At 57.2% G+C, this 27655-nt stretch overlaps 1 protein-coding gene across 10 annotated transcripts in view; it reads left to right on the top strand.

The window, feature by feature from the left end:
• Nucleotides 1–27560, top strand: part of RIMBP2 (RIMS binding protein 2) — a 162651-nt gene extending 135091 nt beyond the window's left edge. For 3 of the 10 annotated variants that reach the window (XM_088019316.1, XM_088019314.1, XM_088019313.1), the window contains 11 exons: nt 1804–2262; nt 3935–4078; nt 6608–6766; nt 9346–10017; nt 11588–11705; nt 14854–15038; nt 15562–15730; nt 19976–20076; nt 21383–21454; nt 25074–25208; nt 27288–27476. In XM_088019316.1, coding sequence (XP_087875442.1) covers nt 1804–2262; nt 3935–4078; nt 6608–6766; nt 9346–10017; nt 11588–11705; nt 14854–15038; nt 15562–15730; nt 19976–20076; nt 21383–21454; nt 25074–25208; nt 27288–27476 — 2403 coding nt within the window. Of the gene's footprint in view, nt 1–1803; nt 2263–3934; nt 4079–6607; nt 6767–9345; nt 10027–11587; nt 11706–14853; nt 15039–15561; nt 15731–19975; nt 20077–21382; nt 21455–25073; nt 25209–25696; nt 25724–27287; nt 27477–27530 lie in introns of those variants that run through there. The other 7 variants (XM_028089024.2, XM_028089020.2, XM_088019312.1 and 4 more) reach the window with 6 other exon arrangements.
• The last annotated feature ends 95 nt before the right edge of the window (nt 27561–27655 follow it).

Below are 27655 nucleotides of genomic sequence, written 5' to 3'. Positions count from 1 at the left end.
CTCCCCAGGACTCCCCTCTTCCCCTCTCCTCCCTCAGGACTCCCTCCTGCTCCCCCTCCTCCCCGGGACTCCCCTGTGATCCTCCTCCTCCCCAGGACTCCCCCGTGCTCCCCCTCCTCCCCAGGACTCCCCCATGCTCCCCCTCGTCCCCCAGGACTCCCCCGTGCTCCCCCTCCTCCCAGGTACTCCCCCGTGCTCCCCCTCATCCCCAGGGCTCCCCGGTGCTCCCCCTCCTCCCAGGTACTCCCCTGTGCTCCCCCACCTCCCCCAGGACTCCCCCGTGCTCCCCCTCCTCCCCGGGACTCCCCCGTGCTCCCCCTCCTCTCCCAGAACTCCCCTGTGCTCCTCCACCTCCCCCAGGACTCCCCAGTGCTCCCCCACCTCCCCCGGGACTCCCCCGTGCTCCCCCACCTCTCCCAGGACTCCCCCGTGCTCCCCCCCTCCCCCGGGACTCCCCTGTGCTCCCCCTCCTCCCCCGGGACTCCCCCGTGCTCCCCCCTCCCCTGGGACTCCCCCATGTTCTCCCTCCTCCCCGGGACACCCCCATGCTCCCCCTCCTCCCCGGGACTCCCCTGTGCTCCCCTCCTCCCCCGGGACTGGGACTCTCCTGCGCTCCTCCTCCTCCCCGGGACTCCCCCATGCTCCCCCACCTCCCCCAGGACTCCCCCATGCTCCTCCTCCTCCCCGGGACTCCCCCATGCTCCCCCACCTCCCCGGGACTCCCCCGTGCTCCTCCTCCTCCCCGGGACTCCGCCGTGCTCCTCCTCCTCTCCCGGAACTCCCTCGTGCTCCCCCACCTCCCCCAGGACTCCCCCGTGCTCCCCCTCCTCCTCGGGACTCCCCTGTGCTCCCCCTCATCCCCCGGGACTCCCCCGTGCTCCCCCACCTCTCCCAGGACTCCCCCGTGCTCCCCCTCCTCCCCGGGACTCCTCCGTGCTCCCCCCTCCCCCGGGACTCCCCCGTGCTCCCCCCTCCCCTGGGACTCCCCTGTGCTCCCCCACCTCCCCCGGGACTCCCCTGTGCTCCCCCTCCTCCCCCGGGACTCCCCCGTGCTCCCCCCTCCCCCGGGACTCCCCCGTGCTCCCCCTCCTCCCCCGGGACTCCCCCGTGCTCCCCCCTCCCCTGGGACTCCCCTGTGCTCCCCCACCTCCCCCGGGACTCCGCTGTGCTCCCCTCCTCCCCCGGACTCCTCTGTGCTCTCCCTCCTCCCCGGACTCCTCCGTGCTCCCCCACCTCCCCCAGGACTCCCCCGTGCTCCCCCTCCTCCCTGGGACTCCCCCGTGCTCCTCCTCCTCCCCCGGACTCCCCCGTGCTCTCCCTCCTCCCCCGAGACTCCCCCGTGCTCTCCTTCCTCCTCGGGACTCCCCTGTGCTCCCCCTCCGTAGGGAAGCCTGCAGGCAGGGTATGCCCATGCAGAAAAAGTGTGTCCTTGCTCTATGACAGGAAGTCCATTTTGGCCCCTGCCTGGCCCTTTCTCCCCCCACCCAACTTTGGCAGTTCATACCTGGCTTCTGATGCCTCTGAAGCCCCTGCATCTATATCTGAATTGATTCTGGACAGGGAAGGAAAGGCGTGGTCCTCACTGGTGCCCAGGAACCTCCAAGAGCTGCACGGGTGGGGTCTGTGGAAGTCCCCGGCCTTTGCCCCCCTCTGAGGCTCTCCAGGCCGGGCACGCAGTTGAGCTGGGCATGGACAGGGTCCCGGGCCTGGGAGGCTGTCTGGGGGCTGGCCCCTGTCCAGCAGGGTGCATGGGGAGAAGCTGCAGGCAGGCGGGCCCCTGTGACAGACATTCTCTGTGTGCAGGTGGCTGAGGTCACCTCCCCCGTGGCGGACAGCATAGCCGTGGAGCTGGTGCGGCTGCGGAGCCTGGAAGCCAAGGCTGTGACCGTGCGGACCCTCTCTGTGCAGGGCGAGTCCACGGACTCTGCCCCTGCTGCCATCCCTCCCGACCTCCTGGTGCCTCCAACCCCCCACCTGAGAACTCCCACACCGAAGCCCTTAGCAAGTGCCGGAGCCCCCGATACCAAAGATGAACACCTGGGTCCCCACGTCGCCATGGACGGGGCCTGGGAGCAGACTGGGGCCCCGGCCCCAGCCCACGGGCACATGCTGGAGCCGCCCAGCCTGCAGGGCTCGGGCCCGGGGAGGCGGTCCCCCTCGCCCAGCCGGATCCTCCCACAGCCACAGGGCACCCCGGTTTCCACGTCCGTCGCCAAGGCCATGGCCCGGGAAGCTGCGCAGAGAGTGGCCGAGAGCAGCAGGGTAAGACCGGGCTTCTCCTCACTGGTCTGCGGAGGGGGCTGCTCCAGGCGCTGGGCCCAGGGGCTGCCTGGCCTGGGAGGGAGGGATGCTGCGCGGCCTCCCTGTGCCCGTGGACTGCTTTCTTGGCCAGATCCTGATGGGATCAAAATGTATTCTCGGTATGTGAAAATGGACCCACGTACCCAGAGAAACTGCCTCTCGACCAGCCTGGCTCAGCTCCAACAACAGGCTGTGAGCGGCCCACTCCCCAGGCTCTGTCTGTGTTGAGGGTCTGAGAGGTGCTTTCTAGAAGTCGGCCTGGGGATCTTCTTCCTGAACGAGGCTCACGGCCTGGTTCTGCGTGCTTCAGAGCCGCAGCTGTGTGCGTGTGCATACTTGACATGCGTGCAGACCTGTTTCCATGCACACGTGCACACAGACATACCTACGTGCACGCACAGACAGCCGTGGGCATATACGCACGTCCCTACGTGCAGAAGTGCACACATATAAACACACTTGCATACCTGTTACCCAGGACTGTGCGGGCCACGGGGATACGGTGGTGCCGTATTCCAGACGAGATGTGCAGTGAGACATGACGTAGTAAGAAACACCTATGAGGTGCTGCCCCGTCCAGGCCCGGGAGAGTGGGATCTGGAGCTGGGCTAGACCGTGTGCCCCCCACCCCCACCTGCCTGTCTGGGACAAAGCCCCCGTCTCTTCCTCGGGTGTGTTGGTCCACCAGGGTGTCCAGCATGTGTGCTGTGGCCTGTGGTCGGGGCTCTGGCCGAGGCGACAGTGGCGGTCAGCATCCGTTTCGGCTCCGCCCGTCCAGCTGTAGGGTCCCTCCAGGACAGAGAGGACGCTGTCGGACGCCGACAGCGTCCTCTCTGAGCTGCAGGTGGAGATATCTGTGCGGACGCCTGGAGGTCCCGAGGGCTGCGTCAGCCTGGCCCTGGGGTGGGGACCAGGTCAGGGAGTCTGAGGAAGGGTGTAGACCCTAATGGTCAGAGCTGGGTCACACAGGCCACGTATAGGACACTGGGGAGGGATGCACGGTGCAGTGACAGCCATTGGTCCTCCCTAAACACCGGAAACCTCGGCCGTTGCGTGAGCTCTCCCAACTGGTTCAGTACTGGCCTCAAATACTTAAACGATTAAACACTAATCTGTGACTTCTGACGAGAAGTGGGCCCACCCCCGCTGTGTTGTTTCTCACGAAGCAGAAGCCCGGGCCCAGAACGTTGTGGTGCTTTTGGTGAAGCTCTGTGGGCAGGAAGGGCCTGGCAGGGGAGTGGGCACCCCTCTGCTCTTTGGGATGGCACCCCTAAGGCCCCCAGGCGGGGTCCCGAGAGCTGGCTGGAGCCAGAGCCTGGGGCTGCTGCTCACTCCCCAGCCAGCTTACCTTTTGGAGGGCATGGAGAGAAAGCGAACCTTTGAATGTTATTTTTCAGGAAAGTGGTGTCCCTAGGTTTCTTCCAGCAAAGGCAGGAAGTGGTTCTGGTCAGGGACGGGGGCAGCACATCAGAGGCCAGCGCTGGGCCACCGGACACGGGTCCGTACCGTGGTGGCTCCCAGGGGGACTGGGGGGCTGAGCGAAGCAGAGGCCAAGCCCAGAAGACATGGGGGCCTGGAAGCCCCCTGCCCCTCACCAGCCCCTCCTGACCGCTCCTTTCCTTCTCCTTCCAAGTTAGAGAAAAGGAGCATCTTCCTGGAGAGGGGCGGCGGGCAGTATACAAACTCAGATGAGGAAGACAGCTATGACCCCCCGGACGTCAAGAGGAGAGGCGCCTCGGTGGACGACTTTCTGAAAGGCGCAGAGCTCGGCAAGCAGGTGAGCGTGGCCGTGAGGTCCCTGTGGGCCTCGCCTGGCCTCAGCCAGAGCTACCGAGTGTGACCTCCTCTGGGGACAGTTCCAGAAGTCCAGATGGGAGGCTCCCACCCTCCCCGACCGTGCTGTGCCGGCACCTGGTCAGGGGGATGATTGGGTGGGTCAGGTAAACCTACAGGTGACCACCTGGTTAATTTAGGCAGAGCCCACCGTTTGTTCATCCACTTTCCTTAATCAGACTAATGTTTGTTGGGCACCTGGTATGTGCCAGGCATCACGGGAAAGCCCAAAACACAGGATTCGCATCCTACACCCAGAGCACAAGCCGTCAGTGCTCCCCTCCCAGCCCAGGCCCCTGCGCCACAGATGCGCTCCGCCTGGCTTGTGGCTCCAGGTTCTGATCACATGCACTCTAACGGAAGCAGCCCTGACTGTCTGGACAAGAGACAGGAAGGGCTGGAGAGTCGGGCAATCCGGGGGTGTCAGGGCACAAAGACACGGCAGACAGCGGGTCACAGGACACCTGCCACGCCTGAGAGACAGGGCAGCGTCATGGCCTCGGGGGCGTCAGACTCACACACTCGGTCACATCCTGGCCCTGCCGCTGCTCAGCCGTAGCTCTGCAGGCAGGTTGCCCAGCTCCTCCAGCCATCAGACTCTTTGTCTGCAAGATTAGAATAGTTCTACTTGTACTCATTTTAACATAAGACACGGAATACCCACCTAATAATGACAAAGATGGTGAAGACATTTCACCACCCATGATTACAGGGAGCCTCAGGAGGACGTTGCCAGACTGATTCTGCTGTCCAGTGTGTCTGGGCTCTGGCTTCTGAATCTTCCATGCTTTTGGCCTTCCTCTTGGTTGCAAAGTGGCTGCCATAGCTCCAATAATCACACCATCATGTGACAGCACCCCAAGAAGGAAGGAAGAGATGGATGAAAAAAAGAGGGGGCTTGCATTTCAGGCACTTTTCTCTTAACGGGGAGAAAAGTCTTTTCCAGAAGCTCCATCAGACTTGCTGCTACCTCTCACTGGGCAGACTGGGGCCACATGCCCAGTACCAAGAGAGGAATAGGATTCCTATCAATGGCTTATCAGTGATGTATTTGGCTAGTGACAGACCCCTGCTTCCATTCCATGAGTTTATTCTGACATCAGTGGGTTGGAATCAGATGAGACTGTATCCTCGTGCAAGGGAGTTTCCTGGACGCCCGGGGAAGACCACCTTAAAAGCAGCCTAGTCTTTGTGTATTTAAACTCCCTTGTTTAACTCCTTTGTGTATTGTATGTCTTCTACTTGGCCACTGAGTGAAAGAATTACAGCTGGAGCCAGGCCCACCCCAAGGCCACAGAGGCTCAGGCTGAGAACCTTCCTGGCCCCTTCTCCCCACAAGGCATGCAGAGCCTCCTGCCTCCAGCCGGCCTCGAACTTCATGTGGCCAGAAGTGCTTACACGTCTTTATCTGGGCTAGTAATCAAAAACTGGAGTATTTTTAATAAATGTGTCATGGGCTGCTATTAAATTCATTTGTCTTATTGCCCACCAGGAAAATAAACTGTTCAATCAACACCATCTAGCAAAACAGAACGTGGTCCTAAATATGAGCTCGCCAGGGTGTGAGGTTTGGGTTGTGGCAACCTTCCGTATTTTTGCTTTAAATACTCGAGATACTGAATGCAGACACTGTGAGTGAGTGTGGTGCCAAGCTGCAGCGGCCGGGCATCATGGTGCCCGGCCAGGGCTGTCCATGTCTGTGTGTGCAAGCACAATATCATGCGCACCCTTCATCCTACAGGATGTTTGGACGGAGCCCACACACAGGCTCTGTCAGGTGTCCATGAGCGAGCTGGGCCCAGCGTGAGGCCCACCTGTGTGCGGGGCTCACCTCCTGCCCGGACCAGCTATTCTCCAGACAACACAGGGTGTGCGTGTGTGTTAGACGACACCGTATTTGTAAGAATCTTAAATGCTTTTATGTGGCGCACATACACGCACTTTCCCACCCTCCTGCTCTCTGTTGCACACGTGTGGTGTGCCTGAGCCTGTGAGGGTCTCCCCCAGTTCCTGCCAGCTCAGAGCTAGCAGACCTGGGCTGGCCCTCTGTGCTCTTCTGGCTCCCTGAGCTTGACAGGATGGGGACGTCCAGGCCTTCCTCACCACGGATGGGGGCAACTTGCATGCACACACATGCACACACACACACATGCGCACTCACGTACACATGCACGCAGACACGCACACAGATGCGCACTCACACGCACACATGCACACATATGCGCTCTCGCACACATGCATGCACAGACGTGTGCACCACACACGCACACGTGCACTCATGCACACATGCACACATGCACGCAGACACATGCACTCACATGCACACATGTGCACTCTCACGCACACATGCACAGAGGGGCACATGCACGAGCCTGGGGCTCGCAAGCATGCAGAGCAGGGGAAGGGAGGCAAGGAGGGCCTGGGTGGCCCCCAGACCACGGGCCCCCACAGTGTCCCTTCTCTTGGCCCCCAGCCACACTCCTGCCACGGCGACGAGTACCATACGGAGAGCAGCCGGGGCTCTGACCTCTCGGACATCATGGAGGAGGACGAGGAGGAGCTCTACTCTGAGATGCAGCTGGAGGACGGGGGCAGGAGGAGACCCAGCGGCACATCCCACAACGCCCTCAAGGTCAGTGGCCCAGGGTCACCGGCTCCTGCCACGTGGCCTGGAGCTCCCCTTCCCTGTCCCTCTGCCGGGGCTGCTGGCGGCTCCGGACGGCCTCGCCCTGCTGGGGGGAGCCCGTGGGTTTGGCTCGGCCTCTTCCTCACTGTTGAGTTTGTGTGTTCGGAAACTCCTCCCACCTCCTGTCCTGCACTTGGCCCAAAAGTCCAGGAGGCGGGGTTCGGGAGAGCCTGTTTGGCACCCTCGGGCTGCCCAGCTCAGTGCCAGGAATTGAGTGAAGACCCAGAACAGGGAAGCCCCCCCCCCACGGGCCGTAAGTGCTGATCGCGGAGCCGGCAGCTGGAGAGTCGGCCTCGAGCTGCACTAGGGGCTGGGGAGGAGCGGGCCGGTAGGGATTCTGCATTTACATGCAAGGAAGAAGCTGGGGCGATCAGTGCTCCAGGGGACATGGAAGCCAGAGGGGGGTGGGGTGTCAGGGGCAACATGGGGTCCACACACAGGCCCCTTCGCAGACACCTCCCCCAGAGCCCCACATCCTCTGCCCCCACCTCTGGTGTGGCCGCCGGTGAGGGGCTTCATGGGGAACCTGAGCCTGAGGCCTCCGAAGAGCCAAGTAGGAGGCTCTCCCTCATGTGCGTGCCCGCACGCTCCCTGCCTCCTCGGGCCTTCGCTCCCACGGTGGGCCCTGAGCCTGAGCAGTGTGGCCGCCATCCTCCAGCCGTTCCCAGCCCCCATGGGGGAGACACACAAAGCGCTGGATGGCTGCTAGGACCCTTGTGGGCTTTGCCAATGAAAAAGGCCACAAAGAGGAAAATTCTACGGGGGGATAAAGCACCCCACCGTGGAATCTCTCTGGGACATGGGCATGCATTGTGATGGTAGATAGAAGGCAACATCCAGCCCCGGCTGCCAGCTCACTGCCGCCTTGCACAGACAAGACTCCGATGTTCTCCCAGCAGGGGGCCCTGGTAGGGCCTCGGAGATACTCTGTCACCAGGGCACACGCTGGGGTCCTGGGCAGGTTCTGCATAGTGTCAGCGCCTGCCGCTCCTGGGGGCTCCTCCCGAGCCTGCTGCCAGCTCCCAAGGCCTCACTGGTCTGCGGGACTCCCAGTAACCTTCCTTGAGGGAGGCAGAGCCCAGGCCTTGCCCGGTCCCATCTGATGCCCCCCGACTCCCCGTGTTTGCCTGCAGGTGCTCACGGGTGGGCTGGGCAAAGCCTGGATCTGTTTTTCCGTGACGCTTCTCTTTCTGATGGAGAAAGCTCCTAGGGTGGCACTTCCTGCAGATAGTTTAGCAAAGAAGCAGAAGTTTGCCTTCTCTCCCTGGGAGGAGGTCTGGAGAGCAGCAAGTTGGGTATAAAAGCCCACAGCCTGGTGCTGCCCCCGCCAGCCAGGGGGGCCTCTTGGGGGAGCCCCTGGGAGAGCCCCTGGGAGCTGACAGTGGGCGGAGAGGCTTACTTTGCTTTGCCCACAGTGCTGTCCCATCTGTTTTTTTAAATCAGGAGATTTTATAGGCTGGCCTAGACTTCTGAGTTCTTTAGAAAGTCCGACAGTTTGGGGATCTGGCATCACGACAGTTCCCTACAACTGAGCCAGCTTCCCCCAGACCAGCCCCGCCCCAGGAGCCACCAGATTAGACCCCTTCTTCACGCTCACAAACACGCAGGTGTCAGGTTAGCAAAGGGGAGGGGTTGGGTCAGAGGCCAGGGCACTGGCCCAGGCCCTCACCACCCACACTGAGCTCCTGGGCCCTCTGGAGTAAACGCACCAGGGTCCCCAGCTTGCAGAGCCCCATGCGGGGCCCAGGGAGGAAGGGCCTTGTCTGGAGAGGCAGTCCGGGGGCGCTCGCCGCTCAGCTGGCGTGGAGGATGCCCCAGCAGAGAGAACCTGTGCGCAGCGACTTCGGGTGGGGACACAGTGGCTAGGCACCTCCAGCCTGGGGCAGCCCCGGGAGGGCGCTGTGCCAGGCGGGCCCAGGATGGCGGGACGCAGCTCCCCACGCACTCCGGGCTGGGATCCAGAGAGCCAGGCCGACCAGGTCCTCTGCAGATACGGACGGAGCTCGGCTGTGCACAGCGCACAGCCCGGAGCCGGAAGGCGCCCAAGCGCCAAGGCCGGGCTGTCTCAGGCACGCGAGTTCAGTCCAGAGCAAAGCGCTGCTGGAGGTGGGGAGGGTGGCCGGCAGTGGTGGGCGGGGCCTCCGTGGGGTCCGCCTCCGCCGCACAGACCCCCGCCCCTCCCCTCCCGCCGCCCTCTGAGCTCCGTGGCAGGCCTCCCAGGGCCACGCCCCCTGGCTGCCCGCTGTCCCCAGCCACGCCCCGCGGCCCGCCTCCCCTGCGCTGCGTGTGCCGCCTGCTCCAGGCTAGGACCCTGGCCCGGCGCGCCTCCCCCCCTGCCCCGCACCACGCACCATCCGTTAACCTTGTGTTCTCATTTCAGAGCCCGGCCAGAGCATGCCTTTCGCCCCCACGAGTACACGCATGCTTGCTGCCCCTCATGGCCTCTGAGACTAATTCTGTCTATTTTCTTTCCTCCCCCCATGTCACTTTGGTCACACTCCCTGTTAACACACCACCCCCTTAAGGAGTGCTCTCAGAGTAGCAGCACCGAGGGGGCCTTCCTGGAGCGGCCTGAGCACCCCCACCAGACCCCGCATAGTTCGAGGCTGTTCAGTATCCCCGAAGTAGCCGAGGAGGGAGAGCACCTCGAGCTCTTGCACAAACAGGGCTTAGGGTACTCGGCCAGGGTCCGGGCCCACGATGGGGACCAGGCCTTGCAGGCCTCCTGGCTCCCAGGCGAGCCCCGGGGCCCGGCTGTCGGCCCCGGTGCGGAAGACTTCGCTCTGCAGGACAGAGGCTGTCGGTCCAGCCGTGCGGCCAGCAGGAGCCCGGACAGTGGCCTGGACTGTGGGAGTGAGGAGGAGCTGTGTTTCAGCTTCAGGAGCACGGCCAGGTGCAGCCTGGGCCCTGGGCACTGTCCCTGTAGGAGAAGCCTGAGGCCGCTGCTGGCCCGGCGGCGGACGCTGACCCGGCAGAGCAGCATCGAGGAGGACTTTGGGGAGCAAGTGGACCCCAGCGACGTCCTCAGGAGCCATGACGCCCACCCGAGCCCAGAGAGATCCGCCCCCGGGAAGTATGACTGGGAGGAGCCCCCGGGGCACCAAGGCCCGCGGGATGTCTGGAAGAAAAGCATAAACATGCCCAACAGTAGGGCCACTGCCCCAGAGGCACCTCCCCGGGTGGCAGAAGGCCCTGTGGTGTGTGCAGTCAACTTCTCACATCTGCTTGCCAAACCAATCCATTTTCATTCTTTGCCCTGATTTTTTTTTCTGTTGGTGTCCATCCCTGGGGAGCCTCTCTGCTGGCTGTCTTTCACTTCCATGCATTTTGGTTTAAGTCCCATTGCTTCCCGACCTTTGACCATGCTGACGACCCCTTTACTTTGCTTTAGAATACTGACCCCCACCCCACAGAATCAGCGACGATTATGGCTGCTTTAATTAAAGGACAACTGAATCTAAATTTTAATTAAGGGTTAGCTGAACTATGATGATCCAAAAGTTTGGCAACACGTATCTTTTCAAAACAAACCCCCGGGGACCTGTTACGACCACCACCCGCACCGTCAAGGGTGTTTCCTGACTATGGCTATGGGTTTGGGTTTTGCTGGTGTGTTTGGTCTTCATTCGTAACTGGAAAAAAACAAGGAGGAGCAATTATTGAAGACATCCATTTTTATATATTGTTTCCAAAGTAGTTTTTTCTTTTCCTTCCCCTTTCTTTCCAGGGGGCAGTTTTCAGAATGAATTTTCCACCATCAGCTCTAGATGCATCCCCCTGCCTTGTGTTCCAGGCTTGTTAGTAGTTTGTCCAGAGTAGGGTTTCATTCGGCTTCATTCATCTCTATATTGTGTCCCCTTTCCAGAACATTTGCTCCCACCATGCTGAACTTTTCCATGAAAGCATAGGTGAGCCGCTGGGGGCACCAGGCCTTGGTTCTGAGCCCGCGCAGTTGTGGTCTGTCCACACGAGGGCACCGACCTGGCCCCCACTGAGTCACCTGCCACCTGCGGCCCACACCCTGTCCCCCACCTGTAACAAGCCATCTAATCACCGGGACTCTCTGACCACCGTTCATTCCCTGTGCCCCTGAGAACTTTCCGACTCCAACTACTTACCAGTGAGCTGGAGGTGTTGCTGTGATTCTCTTGTATGATTCTGACCGTTAGTGCAAATTAGAAGCAAACCCGTCCATAAAGGAAATCCTTCCGAGTCAGCCCTGAGAATTGGTGTCTTCGGATTAGGGCCAAGATGTTGCCGTGAGTTTCAAAGCTGGTAATGCACAGAAACTTCTGTCTTTGAGTTTCTGGTAACCGCACACACAACTGTGCCCAGGCGGGATTTTGGAAGTGCAGACCACCCCCCGCCACGTCTGTGAGGGCTGCAGGAGGGCAGGCTGTCCTGAGACTAGCTGAGGGTCCTCTGTGCTCAGAGGTGCTGGAGCTGTGACGAGCTGGGTTTGAGCCACTCACTCTGGTTCCAAGAATTTGGCTTTGGCAGCAGGAGCTGCAGAGAACAGTGCCTCCCAAGGAGACCCTTCTTGCCCCCACTCCCCTCTGTGTGTCGAAAAACAACTCTGGTGTGGAAGGCAGGGTGGCTGGGGTGAGCAGCCTTTTTCTCTTCCAGGTTATTCAGCTAACCTTTCAGTTAAAAGCTAAGTTTAGTTGCCTTTAGAGCTTCTGCTTCTAAGTTGAATTGATTTGGCTAACTTAATTCTCTTGTTTCCCAAGGCTGGCGAGACTTATGACTGTGTTGTTGTGTCTTCAGATTTTAGGAAACCCGGTGTCTGCAGGACGGGCTGACAGGGTGGATCACGTGGGCCGAAGGTTCTCCCATGGCAGTGCTGGTCCTCAGCGGTCCCGGCCAATGATGGTCCCGTCCATCGGTTAGTGGGCCTGGCTGACACCTTTCTCTCTCTTCCGACCCCAAAGCACATGGCTGCTCAATCCTTGATCTGAATGTGTTTACAAACTTATTAGGAGTAGCATTTTCAACCACGTACAGAAAACTCTCCATTACTTATGGCAAAAAGAAGGCAGAAAGAGGCATAAGAGAAATGAACTCTATTTGTAAGTATTCTCAAATATCATATTGGCTTTTTATGTCAATCTTCTCCCTACCGATTTTTTTCTTTCCTGGAGAGGCCTGGAGAGAGTGCAGGGTGCTGCTTCTCCACATCCCGGCTTGTGCTCTCATGAGATGCTCGTGGTCAAAGAAGCAGGAATGGCAGCCAAACTGCAAACACCTACGTAAGCCTGAGTAACGGAGAGTTCTCTGCATGCATCAAGTGCTTTGGCAGCGGGGCTCAGTGTGACGGGAAACCCCACGAGGCCTGATGTGGCCTCTGGAGCGTGGGCTGCCCTCCCTGGGCTCACCTCCTTGCTCATGAGCCCTCCTCTGGCATTCTGTGCCCATTCCCTTCATTCCTTTTTGGGATTGAGCCAGTCTTGCTGAAAGCTATCATTTCAGTCCCTGTGACTGACCTGGTGGGGAAGGGGGTGGTGGTTGAAGGTTTGCTCATTCCACTGGAATGAGTCGTGGCAAAAACAATTCCAAAAGGTATTCACACAAGATAATGGAACTTGGTAATCAGCCCAAACAAACGGGCCTTTTGTGAAAAGGCACGCACGCGTGAAAACAAGGCAGGCAGAGCTGGGAAGGGGGCAGGTGTACAACAGACTGACCCGGGGCTCCAGGGAGGCAGCTTAGGGCCTCCGGACACCTGCTGCACTCGTCACAGCCACACAGCCTAGGTTTAGGAGACAGTCGCCTCCGTTCACGTCAACTAACAGGACAGACAGACGGGATGACGCAAAACAGACCCTCTAAACTACTGTCCTTCTTCCAGACTTTTCTTCTCTTTAGAGTCCAGACAATGGAGAAAAAAATTTCCTCTTCTACCTTTACAGTTTTAGGATGTTTTTATTGATCAGTAAAAATGTCATAGAATACTCAAGATCCTTAAAAAAAGAGTCTTCAGTTCACTGAAAAATGACAAAGTACGCAGAGTCCCACTGGTGAACGCTGGTCTCCCATTACGGGTCCCCTGGCAGGTTACATCATGCAGAGCCCGGGTAGTTTCGGGGGCTCTAAACCTGATGCCACATTCACATGATCCGTGTGTCACTCCCGAGCCTGAGGGGTGCTCCTGGCATAGAAGGTGCAGGGCTTGGGGGGACTGGCTGTCTTTAGAAACGAGGTGGGGCGGGGCTGGTGTGCGGCCCAGACTCAGGTCTTCTCTGTTGTGGAAGCGGGTTTCTGAATCTCCTTTGGACTGTTGCTGTCATGCGTGAAGCCCACAGCCTGGCTCATGGCGTGAACTGCAGTGCACGTGGTTGAAGCGTTAGCCGCGAGGGCACTGGGGCTCTGCAGAGGCTCCATCCCCGGTCTCCTGGGACTCAGAGGGACCGGCTATGGGAGGGGCTGCAAATGGCCTGGTGGGCGCAGAGGCAAAGGGGAGACACGGGCACCTCCAGGTCTTGCCAGCTGACCCCAACCTCGGGGAGCCTCTGACAGGCCTTTGATTGGGTGTGTCTTACCATAAAGAAATCAAAAGGCTGCACGTGTGTTTTCATCTTAGTAAAACACTAGTTAAATTAGCAAAAAGAGAGTAATGCTAATGTTTTAACAACAACAACAAAAAAGCCTCTTAATGCAACTCAAAAAAGTGCTAAATAATCCATAATGGATTTGGTTTAATTGTACCTGACTTCTTATGTAGCAGTGCAAGAAAGCACAAAAAAGCATGATTAATATCAAATGCTTTGATTCCTACACACACACAGAAGCACCTATTAGCGTTTCAAAGGACAAAAGTGGAATGTGCTCAGCAGCAGCCAGTGACCCCTGGGAACGGTCAGTGACGTGCAAACAGACTCTTCCCCTCGTCCCAATTTACTTCCATTTTTCTTGTGCAAATATCAGTGATTGTTTTAGGAATCTGCTCCACAACAAAAGCATTCATTTTCTTTTCCAGAGGAACTTAACTCTGTAGACCGTATACTCCCTAAATATATTTTTAATTATTATTATTATTATTTGAGAGAGAGAGAGCATGAGCAGGGGAGGGACAGAGGGAGAGAGAATCTGAAGCAGGCTCCATGCCCGGTGCAGAGCCCAACGTGGGGCTTGATCTCACGACCCTGAGATCACGACCGGAGCCAAAATCAAGAGTCAGATATTAACCGACTGAACCATTCAGGCACCCCCCCGAATAGATTTTTAAGAAGCAATGCATTCACAATTGAATAAAAATACTGTACCTTTTCATATTCTCTAGGTGTCCTAAACTAAGAAAACAGTGACTTAAAAAGATTTAAAAAGAGGAAAAGTATGTTGGTCTGGATGTAGTAAATTCTCGACCTTACAATCAGTGAGGCAGGCCTCCTGACACTGATCCATGACTCGCAGGAGGATGGAGTTGGGTGCGGTTTCTCGCTGGATCATGGCTGGTCTTTGCTCCACGTGAGGTGCCCCACTCGAGGAGATCCCATTCTGACCAGGGGACTGTGACCTCCCCGGAGGTCCCTTTGACTCAGGTCATGATCTCAGGGTTCTGATATGGAGTCCAGGATCGGGCTCCCTGCTCAGCGGGGAGCCTGTCTCTCCCTCTGCCCCTCCCCCTGCTTGTGCTCGCTCGCTCTCTCTCTCTCGCTCAGTCTGACAAATAAATACGTGAAGAATTCATTTGTCACCACTTAAGTATTTAGAGCTAAGTGAGCAGCTCGGTGAAGTACCCCAAACTTTGACTCACATGCAAATGCTTTTCGGTGACCGGGTGGGGGTGGGGGTGGGGCCCGTCCCACCGGCTCTGCTCCGCAGCGGATGGCCTGTCCCACACTCGAGTTCCATGACAGCTGCTGGCTTTTCAAACCCATCTGTGTCGATCTGCATATTGACCACAAATTTATTTTAAAGACAGAAGTTACCGTGCCTCCACCATCCCATCTTCTAAACCACACTTCCTACAATAGCACACGTCTCTAAGTCCGGGAATCACCCAGCCCTCTGCCTTTGTCCCCACATGCTCCCAGACGAGTACAGTGAGCGCGACCGCCTTTCTCCAGACTTCTACGAAGAGTCAGAGACCGACCCAGGTGCCGAAGAGCTCCCAGCCCGGATCTTTGTGGCGCTTTTTGACTATGACCCCCTCACCATGTCCCCGAATCCAGATGCTGCCGAAGAAGAGCTTCCTTTTAAGGAAGGACAGATCATCAAGGTGGGGGCCGGGCTGGGGGCTGCCGGGCAGGTGGGGCACCCAGGGTAGGGGGGGTGCTGTCACCGTACTGTAGGTCCTGAGCTTGTCCCAAGGGCAGGCTCGTTCTGTTGCTTTATATATTCAGCCTTCGGACCAGCAGAGAGGAGGGACCTTGTGAGTCTGAAGTAGGAACCTGAGAGAGAGCCTGGCCCTCCGTCTATCGGAGGAAGCCCTTTGCTATGGACGGCGACACCGCTAGGTGGAGTCTCAAAGTCCCCTCTGTTGGGTGGGATCTCGTCACACACACCCAGCAAAGTGAAGCCAGAGCCCTGATGGGGAGACCAGCGGGTTGTCCAGACCCCGGGGCAGAAGCTGGTTCTCAGGTGTGGCTGCGTGGGTGGAGGGGCAGATGTGCACGTCTGCAGGGCGCGTGTTGGTGACCATGGGGCTCTTCCCACACATTGTGATGACACGCGGCTCCGCGCCGGCAGAGCTGATGCGCTTGCGACCCGGCAATCATACTGGCCCTTCGCACCGGCTGCAGGTCTATGGCGACAAAGACGCAGACGGCTTCTACCGTGGGGAGACCTGTGCCCGGCTCGGCCTGATTCCTTGTAACATGGTCTCAGAAATCCAGGCGGACGACGAGGAAATGATGGACCAGCTTTTGAGACAAGGCTTCCTTCCTCTGAACACGCCCGTGGAGAAAATAGGTAAGAGCCTCCCCCGGCTTACCCCTGCACCTGCTGGCGGGGCCGCTTCTGCTTCCCCTGGCGCCCCGCGCCAGCCAGGAGCAGGAGGTGGTGTGGACAGGGTCCGGTCTGGGCCATTCCGGATGGAAAATGAACCCACTCTACAATGGTCCTGTGTGCTTTGGGGACATTTGTGTACCTAAATATTTACAAAAACATAGATGATTTTCTAATGGAAGATGAAGTGCAGCCTTGCTTACTAAAAGTCTGTCCCATCTAGAAAATAGACTAGTTGCTTTCTGGTTGTTTTTGCATGTTGTGTCCCCCTAAAATGTGTAAGTTTATCATGTGACCCCCACGGTGCTGGTGTCAGGAAGCCACGCCTCTGGGAGGGGCTGACGTCATGACTGCAGAACTCTCAGAGGGGCGTCAGTACCCTCACCCAGGAGGCCCCACAGGCATCCCTCGCCTCCTCTACCCCGCGAGGACACGGGAGAAGACCCGTCTGTGGACCAGGACACGGATCCTCCCTGCGATCCGACCCTGCGGCGCCTCGGTCTCAGACTTCCGGCCCCCAGAGCCATGAGGAGCGACCGCACTGTGTTCGGGCGGTGCGCACGGACCGGGGACGCCGGGGGTGGGCTGTGAGCCTCCGCCCGTGCCCAGTACGGGTCAGAGGTGATGAGGTCGTGCCATGCTTTCCATCCAGGTGGGTGTTGCTCATCCAAAAGGCAGAAAAGATTTTCACGCGTTAATGTGGACGGATGAGAGACTCCTCCATTTCTCTTGACCCAATTTGCAAGCACCAGTGAGTACACAGCAAAACTACTTTCAGTGAATTTAAACATTACATTTATGATCTCTAATTGTGCCCACATGCAGGGAAAATCTACTCATTACAAAGGCCTTTGCTTTCTCTAAATGGCTGCAGAGAGAAAGATCCGTTTTATGTCATTTGTGTTTTAGGTTTTAATAGTTCAAAACATTAAGTTAACTTAATTCTAAATCAGATTTCAGAGACAAAATTCAGTGGCTCAAAGAATATGCATAATTTTAAGGATAATCACAAAATCAAATACACTGTTTCAACCTCTTTGGTATGAATGAACTTACAGTCAAGTTGAAACCCACATCTGTTAGTTGAAGCTTCTGTGAATACACCGCCCAAGTCAAGTCCGCGAGCCGAAGCTCCCTGAGCCCCGTATACCCCCAACTCCTTTCCCAAGGCCACCGTGATGGGGTCAGGGCGGGAGCGGGCTCTACGCACCACACACCCAGCAAACCTGCAAGCGCTCCGCTAGAAAACAGTGGCTTGATTCATGTTACCAATTAGATTACATGTCTGTTTGCTTTATTCTTTTTTTCTAAACGTGACTTTTGAAGGAACCAGACTGAGCTACCACAGGCCCTTCTAGTGCTACAAAGTAGGACTGTCACTGCAGGCTGAGCACGTGCCTCCTGCGGCCGGGGCAGGACCAGGTGTCCACCTCGCGGCCCTTTTCTGACACCACGTGCGGTGAGACAGGAGGAAACGGGATGCAGACCGGAACAGAAGACAAACTTTTTTCTAGTCACAGATGACATGAAAATCTACTTAGGAGATCTCAAAGGATCTAGAACAGAAGTTCCTAGAACTAACGAGTGAGCTTAGCAAAAGCAATTGTTTTTCCAATGTTAACCGTGAAAAATTTGAACTTGACATTTAAAAAGTAATACTTACAATGATGTGACAAAGACATGAGAAAGGAGGGGTTGAATGCACGCACGCTGTGTGTGGGGGAGACCACCAATGGCGAGGAAGGAAATCCAAGGATCCCCAAGTAAATAGACGTCGTGTTCCCGGACTTCAGGCAATGAAGACATCCAACATCCCCAAACTGACCTGCAGATGGATGCACCCCCTGGCCCACGTCCGTGCGCATGGGACTCACCCCTCCCCCAGTCCACATCTGTGTGCATGGGACGCACCCCCAGTCCACGTCAGTGTGCATGGGACTCACCCCTCCCCCAGTCCACATATGTGTGCATGGGACGCACCCCTGGTCCACGTCAGTGTGCATGGGACTCACCCCTCCCCCTGTCCACATATGTGTGCATGGGACGCACCCCTGGTCCACATCCGTGCGCGTGGGACGCACCCCCCCGCCCACATCTGTGCACATGGGACGCACCCGCCTGATCCAAGTCTCTGCAGGGATCTGTGTAGATTCGATGTGCTAAATCAAACATGTACGAAAAGGCAAAGGGATTACAGTTGCTTGAATGATTTTTTAAAAGCACAGTGGAAGACTCGTGCAAGCGGGTTTTGCGGCTGGCACACAGGGGAGCGATGGAGACCAGGTGGTGTGGGAGGCTGCAGAGGCACCGGGATCCGTGCAACAGGGCGAATCCAGGAACGGACAAACGCTTGCAGCGTCCACAGAGTTTCAACCCAGGGAGGGGGGCAGTTCAATGGGGAAAGGATGGTCTTTCCGTAATGGGTGCTGGAATCGGGCAAAGAAAAATGAAGCTCGGGCCACACTCCTGCCAAACTTAAAAAATGAACTTAAAATTGAACACGGTCTTAAGTATAAAAACAGACCGTGAAACTTCTAGGAGAACTTCATGGTGAGGAAGCCACGATTTCTTTGACATCACACTAAAACCATGACACAGAAAAGGAAGGAACTGATGTCAGACTTCACTAAAATTGAGAAACACAGCATGAAAAGAAAGAAGAGCGAGACCCCAGGCTGCAGCAAGTATCTGCAAGTGACCCGGCCAAACGGGGAACCGTACTGAGAACACACTGCGCTCAACAACTCAATAACAGGAAAGCAAACCACCAGCGCCACCGTGGGCAAAAGACCCAAGAGATCCTTTGCCACAGAGGATTCGTGGATGGCAAACGAGCAGGTGGAGGGATGCATAACGGGACCCGTGGAGTGCCGATTAGAGCGCGATGAGAAGCCAGGATGCCCCTGCCGGGTCGGACGTGGGACCGGAGCTGCGTCCGCTGGAGGCGAACCCGTGTGGCACGACTGCTGTGCCCAACAGGCGGCGGGTCCGTCTCCAGCTGGACACGTGACGGCCGGCCACCCCTTCCTGGGGTCCTCGCCTGGGGGAATGGAGCTTCTGTGCGCTCACACAGCTGCTCGGGCACTCACGGCGGCTGCACTGCACGTCACTGATCCCCTGGACAGTGGACCAAGTCACTGATGCTTCAGACAGGGGGATGCTCCTCACCAATAAAAGTAGCACCGCGGACACACGCAGTCACATGGAGGGAGCTCAGGGGCATTGTCCCGGTGAATGAAGCCAGTTTCTAAACCCTGCATGACTCCATTTATAGGATATTCCAGAAAAGGTGAAAGTATGGGGACAGAAAACAGACCAGGGGTTACCTGGGCTGGAGGTGACCACAAAGACATGGGCGGGAGTTTGGGGGCTGAGGGAACTGTCCTCTATTTTGATGACTGCGGGGCTGACGTGACCACGTGAGCTTGCCAGCATGGTGGGAAGCAGACGCTGGACAGAGTGCATCTCTGGGCTCTTCTTAACACCTGCAGGGATTCATTCTTGCACCTCCCCTGGAAAATTAACAACACTCAGAAGGACTGGATGCACCCCTGCAGGAAGTCTGTGCTCTGTTTCAAGGAAACACACATGCACAGGCCCTGCAAAGGTGCCCTCGCGCTTTCTAAATTACAGCAGCGACGCTGGAGCAGGACCCAAGCGTGGCTGATGTCTGGAACTTCGCACACAGCCAGCCCTGCACCTGCGGGACGCCCCGGAAGGGCACAGGACCGACGTCAGTTGCTTTCTAAACACATGCCTTCAATGGTTTTCCTTTGTATGAATCCCAAAAACCAGTTCTAGGCACCGAGCAGCTGTGTTTGGAAGAAAAGCACCAACGCCAGGTCCTCTGGGAGAAACGCGCCGTCCTGTGCTGCCCAGAGCCCTTTGGAGCTATGATTCCGGAGGATCCCCTGCTTCATCTGAGCCTCCCAGTTGGACGGACACATCGGGGAAGGGAAGCGTCCTCGCTGCTGTAAGGGGGGTACTGGGCCAGAGCAAACATACGAGAACATGCAGCTCAGGGCGACCGGCCCCACAGCTGGAGGCTTCGCTGGTGCTTGCACCCCGAGCACGAGGCCCTGGAGACAGCGGTTGTCGGGTCCTGCTGGCCACGTGTGCCCTGCTGCCCTGGGGACGAGGGAGAGGGGGTGCCACTCCTTTCGGAATAACCACATGATGGCTTTCTTTTCCTCCTTGTGATGTAAACAGAGAGAAGCAGAAGAAGCAGCAGGCATCCGGGGGCGACGCGGAGGGTGGTGGCCCTGTACGATTATGACCCGCGAGAAAGCTCACCTAACATCGACGTGGAGGTACGTGCCCGGCGTCGTTCCGCTGCGGCTCACGGCCGGTGCCTGGGCCTCTCCCTGCACGGACGCCTGGGGGCCATGGGATCTGGAAGGGTCGGTACATGCAGTAAATGGCGTGAGGGCGCTGGGCGGGAGGAGACAGGGAAGGCGCGCAGCCGCTGACAAGCCCCGTCGCCGTGGCTTGGGGTCCCCGTACGGGACGCTACGGGGGGAGCAGTCTGCGATCTTCTGCCTCAGGTGACAGCCCCATAGGGTCGCCTGGAAGACGGAAATAACAGCCCCAAGCGAAAGCAGAACTGTAAGGTCCCCCCCGCCCCCCCCGCCACATGCAGAAGCTGAGGAGGAGGCCCCGTGTCTTCCACACACGTGGCCTGGGCCGGCGTGGCCCTTGACGCCCTGGGAGGCAGGAAGGGAGTCACCTCCAGAGCTGAGAGGCTCGGTTTTCAGCCCATGGACCTGCTTTCTCAGATGACAGCTGTGTCCAAATCTGTCACCCACGGTTTTCCTTGTGCCCCACGTGCTCCCAGCTCGTGGTTCAGATTCAGAGTGCGCACTCTGCAAGCATTTCTGCATGGACCCGATTCATAGGGGACGCCTGGCGGCCTGAGAGGTCAGCTTCCTTCCCTCATCTTCACATTCAGAGATTAACCCACATGTTATTTTGTCTTGGGTTTGCACCCTCCACTAGAGTCCATGTGCCCGTCTCAAGGCTGGTGCCTGGCACGGCACAGACACTTGGTAGAGAATGAATAATTGAGTAAAGGTTTTTTGCACTCAGTGAAAAGGTAGTTATCTAACGGTCCTTACACTACAGAGGATTTTTCCCTGAAGTTCTGGGTTTTTCAAGTTAACTCTTTGACCGGTTCTATTTTATTTTTTTAAAAGATTTTATTTATTTATTTATTTGAGAGTGAGATCGAGCCCACAAGCAGGGGGAGCTGCAGAGGGAGAGGGAGAAGCAGGCTCCCCGCGGAGCAGGGAGCCCGACGTGGGGCTCGATCCCAGGACCCCGGGATCATGACCTGAGCCGAAGGCAGACGCTTCACACTGAGCTCCGGCGGGAACAGCGCGCGGGGCGCTTTGCGGGGAGGCGGGCTGCAGCCTGAGCTGTTCGTCCTCCCTGAGTCCCTGAGGCGCCATGCACGGAGGCACTCGTCGGCTCCTACCCCTCCCTCCCTGTTTGAGAGAGCAGGTCAACGCCAGAATGATGAGAAGAAAGAAATCATTAGAGCAACCAGGAAGAACTTTCTAAGGAAAACCGACTACTCCGTGTCCAAGGTATTACTAACTTGACGTTCTGTCTCCACAGGCAGAGCTGACGTTCTGCACCGGAGACATCATTACTGTTTTCGGTGAGATCGATGAAGATGGATTTTATTATGTAAGTTTTTGAAAGATCAAAAAAGCACCATTTCATTGATTTTGCACGTCTATTTCCGCTTGCGTGTTCTTGCCCCGACAATTATGTGTAAGCTTCCTATGACTTTCGGAAAGGTCCCTGTCACTGAGGCTCGTCTGATACAGAGAGAGGGGCTGTGAGCGTCTCCATCCCTCCTGCTCTGAGGGGGGCACTTCCGTGTCTGTAAGCTGCAAACAAAGGACATGTATTCCCATTCTTCGATCTAAAATTGTCTTCCATCCAAACAGGTACCAGTTTAACTCTCTGGTTATTTGCAAGGTATAGGTTTTTATACGGGAGAAGGAAGGAATACAAATAGGCAAAGTTACTAGTTAATCCACCCCAACAGGGTGTAGAACTCCTCCCTGACCTTCCTTGGAGCTGATGGCCATTGGCAGCGGGGACCAGGCTCTGGGCAAGGGCTCCCGGCTCAGTGGCCCCGGGGGCAGCCTCCGTCCTTTACCCTCCCGACATTTCCTGAGGCAAAGAGAGAATGCCGGTGGGCTTCGCGTCGTGCTCCTGCCCTGGTGGCCCTCCCACGAGTGCCGCGCCCCCGGGCCCGAGCCCACAGGGCTGTGAAGGACACAGCTGGCAGGCCTGCGGGGTGCACGCCCCGGGGGGGCTGGGGGACAGGGCCGCCATCTCGCGCAGGGATCCTACCTCCCCCATCACCCCCCCTTTCTTTAATCAGAACAGCCGGGTATCCGTCAGGTCCTGCTAAGGCAGGTTTCTCTGAGTCAGACGAGTTCACGGCCTCAGGCACGTGGGGACCCAGGTTCGTGATCACTGCCGATCGGTGTCAGTGAGGCTGCTCACACTCTGCCCCCCGTCTCTTTCCAGAAGAGACTGTAAAGGGTCTGCGAGTGGGCAGATGCCAGGCTTTCTGTCCTGTCGAGGGTTGGAGAGGGGGCGGGTGAGGGAGGTGGGAGCCCCCGAGGCCAGGGCGCGGGCTGCAGGCCGGTGCAGGTGGCAGAGGGGGCGGACGGAAGCCGGCGTCAGTAGCTCCCAGAGCGCGGGTCGTTCGTTGGGGTGAGAGTGTCGTCCAGGAAGACGCCCACATTCTGCCTCAGGTGGTGGGTGCCCTTGGGAACAGGGGCATGAGAACACAGTTGAGAGAAAGATGTGCTTTGGAAAGTGCTGAGCTTGAGGGTGTGAACAGGACATCTGAGCCTCTCCGTGAAGCAGAGGGATCCGTGCCGCTGATCCTGGAAGATGCTAGTAGCCACGTCTGATGCAGCCGCGTGCGGCGGAGGGGGCAACGTGAGGCAGTCCCGTGCGCTTCTGACGTGGCGTTCGCAGGACCGCGCGAGAAGCCCGGCAGATTGAGGGGAAGAGGCAGGTCTGTCCCCCGAGCTCCTCGGTGAGCCCGGACCGGGGGCCCGTCTGCACGTCCGCGGGCGCGGGACTGTCCGGGTGTGCGTGCCCACGGGCATGTGAGGTTGAGGCCGTGCGTTTCCACAGGACCCGGTCCCCACACCGAGCCACGACTCCACGTGGCGCTCCCCGGAAGGAGCAGGTGTGGCTGGTGCTGGAGGAGGATCTGGCTGTGACGACGGGGCTCGTAGGCTGTGGAGTGGCTGGTGTAGACGGGATTTGTGACCCTCAATGTGGGAGAAACCCCCGGGGAAATGTGTACAGTAAGCAGCAAAGGTGTCCTTGGGAAAGTCTCTAAGGGACACCGAGAGAGACCTTAGCTCCTGGAGGAGGCCGAGGAAGGAGGCAGGGACGGGGGCTCGGGGCCGAAGAGAGGGCGGGTGGCCAGATCCGGCGCGTGCGTCTCGGGCTCAGAGGGGATTCTTGCTGGGAAGACACGGGAGGTACCTGGGACCACCTCTTTTTTTATATCAATTTTTATTTTTAATTGTGATAAAATACACATTCTTCATCATCTCTACGTGCACAGTGCGGTGGTGATACATCCGCGTTGTCGTGAGTCGCCGCCGTCCGCCCTCAGGACTCCTCCCCGCTTGCCGCCCTGAAACTCCATCCCCAGCAAACACCAGTCGCCCCTTACCCCTCGCGTCCCCGGCCCCCCGCCTCCTCTCCGTCCCCGTGAATCCACCTGCCCTCCGGGCCTCACACACGGGGACTTTTCTCACGCCTGCCTTACCTCGCTGCGCAGAGCGTCGTAGCATAGCTCACCCTCTCCTTCCTTTTAAGGCCAAAAATGACTCCACGCTGGGTGCACGTGGTTTAGTCACCTGTCCGCCCGTCAGTGGACACCCGGCCCCTGTGAGTAATACAGTGATGAACACGGTGTGCAAACACGTCCCTTGGACCTGCTTCCAAATCTTTCGGGTTTTGACCCAGGAGTGGAATTGCTGGGTCAAATGGTATCTCTGGGTTTCACTTTTTGAGGAGCCGCTGGATCGTTTTGCCCTCAGCAGCGCCCCCTTCTCACCCCCCCCCCCAGCAGGTGCATGAGGGCTCCAATTCCTCCCTGTTTTCAGCAACATTTTGTCTGTGTTTTTTTTAAATTTTTGTTTGTCTGTGTTCTGTCCTAACAGATGTGAGGTGGTATCTGGTGGTTCTGGTTTACATTTCCCTAAGATGCTCGTGTTAATTCATGTTGAGCGTCTTTCCGTGTACTTGTTGGCCGTCTGTGTGTCTTTTGGGGGGGGCTGGAGATAGCGATGCAGATCCTCTGCCCGTTGTTTAATCGGGTTCTTGTGTTGAGCTCTCGATGTGTTCTGGACACGACCCCTTCTTAGGTAGTTTGCGAACATTCTCCCATCCATCCCGTAGGTTCGCTCTTCACCCTGGTGGTGGTGTCTTTGGCTGCAGTGTCTAATCAGGGAGTAGGCTGCGCATCTCATGCCGTCGTTTCTTAGACTGGAAAACAGAGCAACAGACTCCCATGTAGTCCGGGGCCAGCCAGTCTGGGACTTGGTTTTGGACGCTGGTGGGGCAGGTGGGCATTGGGGGCAGTGGGGAGGAAGTGACATGGTGGCCGTGACCCGCTCAGTCCAGATGTCCTGTGGATGGTGACCTTAACTATGTACCTGCGTAGAGATGTGAGAGAAAGTTCTGGAAGGGAACAGACGGACCTGAAGCAGTATCCTCTCTCGGGAGGTGTCAACGGACACTTTCATGTCCCCCATACTGTTTGCATTTTTATGGTGAGAATGTGGTTGTGCACGAGACGGATGCGTAGCTCTGCACCTGGCCCGCACGCTGGACCGCCTGCTGGCCTCGGGAGGGGGTCAGTGTGTCTGGATCGGGGCATCTGCTCAAGTGGTGCCTTTAAAAGCTCCCCAGGGATGCTGCGGTCAGCCGGGGGGTCAATGGCCACTACATGGGGTGGTCCCGAGGACTGGTTCCTGGGAGCTGCCTGAGCCCACTGGCCAGAACACACCTTCCTCAGCTCCACCCCAGACAGGCCAGATGCAGACCTTGGGGATGGGACCCTGCCCCTCGAGCGCATCCCGAGGTCACTGTCCTGATCAGGGTATAGTTTGGAGACACTGGAGTCCCTCTGAGTTCTCCCACCTTCGAACCAGAACAGACCCCGCAGGCAACCCTCCCCAGAGCTCTGCTCCTGTGGTGAAAGCAAGAAGGAGGTTTTGGGAAAATCGAGTAATTTGTTCTGCTGTGTTTTTAGGGGGAACTTAACGGGCAGAAAGGCCTTGTGCCTTCAAACTTCCTGGAAGAAGTGCCTGACGACGTGGAAGTCTATCTCTCTGACGCACCGTGCCACTACCCCCGAGACGCGCCAATGCGCTCCAAGGCAAAACGGGTAAGCAGACCCCCCCCCCCAGCACCTCCAACTCCTGCCCCCTCGGCCACGCTCGCTCTCACACAGCCCTCCCGTGGATACGTTTGCGTCTTGGGCCGAAAAGCCCATGCCCTGAATTTTTCTCTCTGCCCTTCCCTGGGGGTTGTGCCTAAGCATTCTCACTTTTGCTTATTTATTTCACAAAACCTGCCCCCTCTCGGTTCTAACCCATCTGCCTTTCCTGACAAAGGGAGTCCCCGCCCTGCCCTGTAGACGCACATTCCAGCTGGGGTGAGAGTGAAGGGGGTGGCTAGTCCTTCCGTTCCTTTGCCCTGCTAGGATTTCAGTTCTCTTAGCAAAGACCAGAGACCTCCTCCAGCATAATTAACTAGTAGATGACATTCATGTTTAGTGTCTCATTTTTATTTTATTTCATCACTGCCAGTTTTTATATATTATATTTTTATATATATATATTTTTATTTCTTTGCTCATCTGCTTGGAAACAGAAGAAGAGTGTTCATTTCACACCTTAATCAGGCACTGTAGCCTTCACGTAAGTGAGCAACTGAAGATACCCGTACAGATTTAGCCCCGTCCGCGGCGCTAGGCGGACTAGTGCGGGAGACGCAAGGCTTCACTGTGGGTGTTAAAAACAAAAACAAAAACAAAAAGAAATATGTCTCAAAAAACCACTGGGCCTGAAATAGTAGGCTATTACTCGGTCTCAGTTGTAAAGCAACTGAATTTGTAGTCAAATCATCATCTTTACTCCTCATTTCCTACTATCTACATTAAGAATATTTCGAAGGCCAACATTGGGAACATATTTCTTAAGAGGCTAATTGTTTGTTTACGTAGAGAGTGTTGCAGTGTCTCCTCGTAACTAAAGCTGCATATTGCATTGTTAGCCACTCTTGGAAAAAAGCACAACCTAAACCACTATGTTTACTCTAGGAAATTTTCCTCTAAAAACACAGGAGGTTGAGCAGATGAGTAGTGAGCAGGGGGCAGATGCAGAGTTGGCTCTGACAGGCCCCCTGCGGGCTTGACCCCAACCAGTCTGTCAGGGTCAGGTCTGTGCCTCTGTCTCGAGAGAGCGCAGGCTCCCTCCTCAAAGCACAAGCCCGTGTCCCGAGCGCCGGCCTTTGCGGCCGGGCCAACCGTGGGGCACCAGTGCAGTCCTAGGCGTGACGAGCCACGCGGCTACAGTGATGGCGTTGGACGGAGTAGACGGTATCTTCAGCTGTGCTTGGGATGCTTTACTAGGTGTCTTCCATTGGAACTAGACCTTGATTCTAAATCCAAGCAAGCTTGAAGCCCTTGGCTCCTCTCCTGTACCTGCTGGCTACCGAACACTCGAGGGAGGCAGGGCTTTGCGTGGAGAGTTGGGGGGGCGCAGGACAGGGCGCCGGGCCCTCAGGCGCGCATCCGAGCCGCCGGGCGAGCCCCGTAGACCGAGGCACTATGTGCGCACTCTGCGGGCAGAAATTCACGTCCGGCCCCTGGGGAGTAATGAAAGCATGCAGTAAGGGCCTTTAAGCTTCCTTTGATTGCGATTGAGGTTCATTTTAGTTTTTTTTTCTTTCAACTGGTGTGTGCCATCGCTCTAGCCTACTAACTTCCCCAGGAATGCACACGGCAAGATCAGCACTTCCTCTACCCCAGCCGCTTTCAGACCCAACAAGTCCCCTTTAAGAACCTTTGCTTTTAAGATTACTGACGGGCACTCAGCCAATTTCATGTAACCTAATTTAAAGTGACTTCTGCTCCCCACCCTGCCCCCACCCCTCCGCTAGGGCTCTTAATTTACAAAGCAAATTATTACCTAGCCTTGTCTGGCCAAAGCAATGGCCTCCCCCTCCCCTGAAGACAAAGAAACCGCAGACCAAACGTGGATGGCTAGACCCCCCCCCCGCCGTAGGGCCGCTGTGGGTGGGGGTGGGGGGGCGCGCGCGCTCGTGGCATCCTTTAACCCCGAAGGAAGACACGAGCCACCCCTTACCTTTGCTGGCGGGGGACGGGGCCGTGCGGTGTTACCAGCGGATGGATGTTGTTGGCGCTCACGCACTCAATAAACTGTCACACTGTACCTACTAGGTTCCTCCTGAGGGTTCAGGTACAGCAAGGAGAGCGCCATCCCCCACAGCCCATCTCCATTCGGGGTCACCTCCGTCATCTATGGGTACTGGTAGTCCTGGGAGAGGCAGGGAAATGTCCTCGAAAAAGAAAAAGGGGCTGCTTTCCAAAGGCAAGAAACTGCTGAAAAAGCTGGGTGCAGTGAAATGACCATGTGCTTCTGGACGACTCCCCAATCCATGTCATTCTCTTTGATTCCAAACTAGGGCTTTCAATGACTCAAGTACTTCCTAAAAACACACTCTTCTCCCCTGACACCAGGAGAGAAGTGCTCTTTGCACTGCCGTCCACTTTAAGCCAACGGCGAGGACAAAGAGCGGCTGGTGCCC

The sequence above is a fragment of the Eumetopias jubatus genome, unplaced genomic scaffold (assembly GCF_037043125.1).
Source record: "Eumetopias jubatus isolate StellerSeaLion01/CBP00866 unplaced genomic scaffold, mEumJub1_p1.0 scaffold_16, whole genome shotgun sequence".
NCBI classification, from domain to species: Eukaryota; Metazoa; Chordata; class Mammalia; order Carnivora; family Otariidae; genus Eumetopias; species Eumetopias jubatus.
Note: the sequence above shows the minus strand (reverse complement) of the source record. Positions and strands in the feature narration are given on the sequence as shown.